This window comes from Oncorhynchus kisutch, linkage group LG2 (genome assembly GCF_002021735.2).
Source record: "Oncorhynchus kisutch isolate 150728-3 linkage group LG2, Okis_V2, whole genome shotgun sequence".
NCBI lineage: Eukaryota > Metazoa > Chordata > Actinopteri > Salmoniformes > Salmonidae > Oncorhynchus > Oncorhynchus kisutch.
The window spans coordinates 76700282-76702781 of record NC_034175.2 but is presented as its reverse complement, the minus strand read 5'-3'; the positions used below and the strand labels follow the sequence as shown (position 1 = coordinate 76702781).

The window sequence follows — 2500 nt, the reverse complement described above, 5'->3', positions numbered from 1 at the left end:
TGTAGTCTAGTATATAATCTGCCTGCAATAGTTTTAGACGTTTAGAAAGAGCCTCTATTTTCCACAGCTTCTTTCCCGAACACAAAACCTTTGTCTTCTGGTTTTCAAAATCAAATGAAAGATTCACTGAAAAACACACACATTGTGAATAAAACGTACAAATTATTGAGCATACAGTAGTTGGCATGGACTCTACAAGGTGTCGAAAGCGTTCCACAGGGATGCTGGCCCATGTCGACTTCAATGCTTCCCACAGTTGTGTCAAGTTGGCTGGATGTCCTTTGGGTGGTGGACCATTCTTGATACACACAGGAAACTGTTGAGCGTGAAAAACCCAGCAGCGTTGCAGTTCTTGGCACAAACTGGTGCGCCTGGTAGAGCAGGTGATCATAATGTTTTGTCCACTCAGTGTGTAGTGTATTTGAACAGGAAGAGCAGGTGTTCATAATGTTTTGTCCACTCAGCGTGTAGTGTATTGGAACGGGAAGTGATGAAAATAATTATCAGTGCCTTGTGACAGATATTGTGTGTGTGTGTGTGTGTGTCTGTGTGTGTGCGTGTGTGTCAGGCGGAGGATGAGTTGGAGAGAGCTCAGAAGGTGTTTGAGGAGATTAATGAAGATCTTCAGGAGGAACTGCCCTCACTATGGAACAGGTAAGTCTGGAATGGAACAGGTACGTCTGGAATGGAACAGGTACATCTGGAATGGAACAGGTACATCTCACTGTGGAACAGGTACATCTCGCTGTGGAACAGGTACATCTGGAATGGAACAGGTACATCTGGAATGGAACAGGTACATCTCACTATGGAACAGGTACATCTCACCATGGAACAGGTATGTCTGGAATGGAACAGGTATGTCTGGAATGGAACAGGTACATCTGGAATGGAACAGGTACATCTCACTATGGAACAGGTACATCTCACTATGGAACAGGTATGTCTGGAATGGAACAGGTATGTCTGGAATGGAACAGGTACATCTCACGTGGAACAGGTACATCTGGAATGGAACAGGTACATCTGGATGGAACAGGTACATCTGGAATGGAACAGGTACATCTGGAATGGAACACGTACATCTGGAATGGAACAGGTACATCTCACTGTGGAACAGGTACATCTCACTATGGAACAGGTACATCTGGAATGGAACAGGTACATCTGGGATGGAACAGGTACATCTGGGATGGAACAGGTACATCTCACTGTGGAACAGGTACATCTCACTATGGAACAGGTACATCTCACTATGGAACAGGTACATCTGGAATGGAACAGGTACATCTGGAATGGAACAGGTACATCTCACTGTGGAACAGGTACATCTCACTGTGGAACAGGTACATCTCACCATGGAACAGGTACATCTCACTATGGAACAGGTACATCTCACTATGGAACAGGTACATCTCACTGTGGAACAGGTACATCTCACCATGGAACAGGTACATCTGGGATGGAACAGGTACATCTCACTGTGGAACAGGTACATCTCACCATGGAACAGGTACATCTCACTATGGAACAGGTACATCTGGAATGGAACAGGTACATCTGGAATGGAACAGGTACATCTGGAATGGAACAGGTACATCTCACTATGGAACAGGTACATCTGGAATGGAACAGGTACATCTGGAATGGAACAGGTACATCTGGAATGGAACAGGTACATCTGGAATGCAACAGGTACATCTGGAATGCAACAGGTACATCTGGAATGCAACAGGTACATCTGGAATGCAACAGGTACATCTGGAATGGAACAGGTACATCTGGAATGGAACAGGTACATCTCACTGTGGAACAGGTACATCTCACTGTGGAACAGGTACATCTGGGATGGAACAGGTACATCTCACTGTGGAACAGGTACATCTCACTATGGAACAGGTACATCTCACTATGGAACAGGTACATCTGGAATGGAACAGGTACATCTGGGATGGAACAGGTACATCACACTGTGGAACAGGTACATCTCACCATGGAACAGGTACATCTCACTATGGAACAGGTACATCTCACTATGGAACAGGTACATCTGGAATGGAACAGGTACATCTCACTATGGAACAGGTACATCTGGAATGGAACAGGTACATCTGGAATGCAACAGGTACATCTCACCATGGAACAGGTACATCTCACTATGGAACAGGTACATCTCACTATGGAACAGGTACATCTGGAATGGAACAGGTACATCTCACTGTGGAACAGGTACATCTCACTGTGGAACAGGTACATCTCACTGTGGAACAGGTACATCTGGAATGGAACAGGTACATATGGAATGGAACGGGTACACCTCACTATGGAACAGGTACATCTGGAATGGAACAGGTACATCTGGAATGGAACAGGTACATCTGGGATGGAACAGGTACATTTCACTGTGGAACAGGTACATCTGGAATGGAACAGGTACATCTGGGATGGAACAGGTACATCTCACTATGGAACATGTCCATCTCACTATGGAACAGGTACA

The 2500-nt window shown here is 45.2% G+C and overlaps 1 protein-coding gene across 1 annotated transcript in view; it reads left to right on the top strand.

Moving 5' to 3' along the window:
* LOC116356332 (myc box-dependent-interacting protein 1-like) overlaps window positions 1-2500 on the top strand; it is a 56212-nt gene that overhangs the window by 21714 nt on the left and 31998 nt on the right. Inside the window, exon 8 of the mRNA XM_031801659.1 lies at window positions 569-654. Coding sequence (XP_031657519.1) covers window positions 569-654 — 86 coding nt within the window. The remainder of the gene's footprint in view (window positions 1-568; window positions 655-2500) is intronic.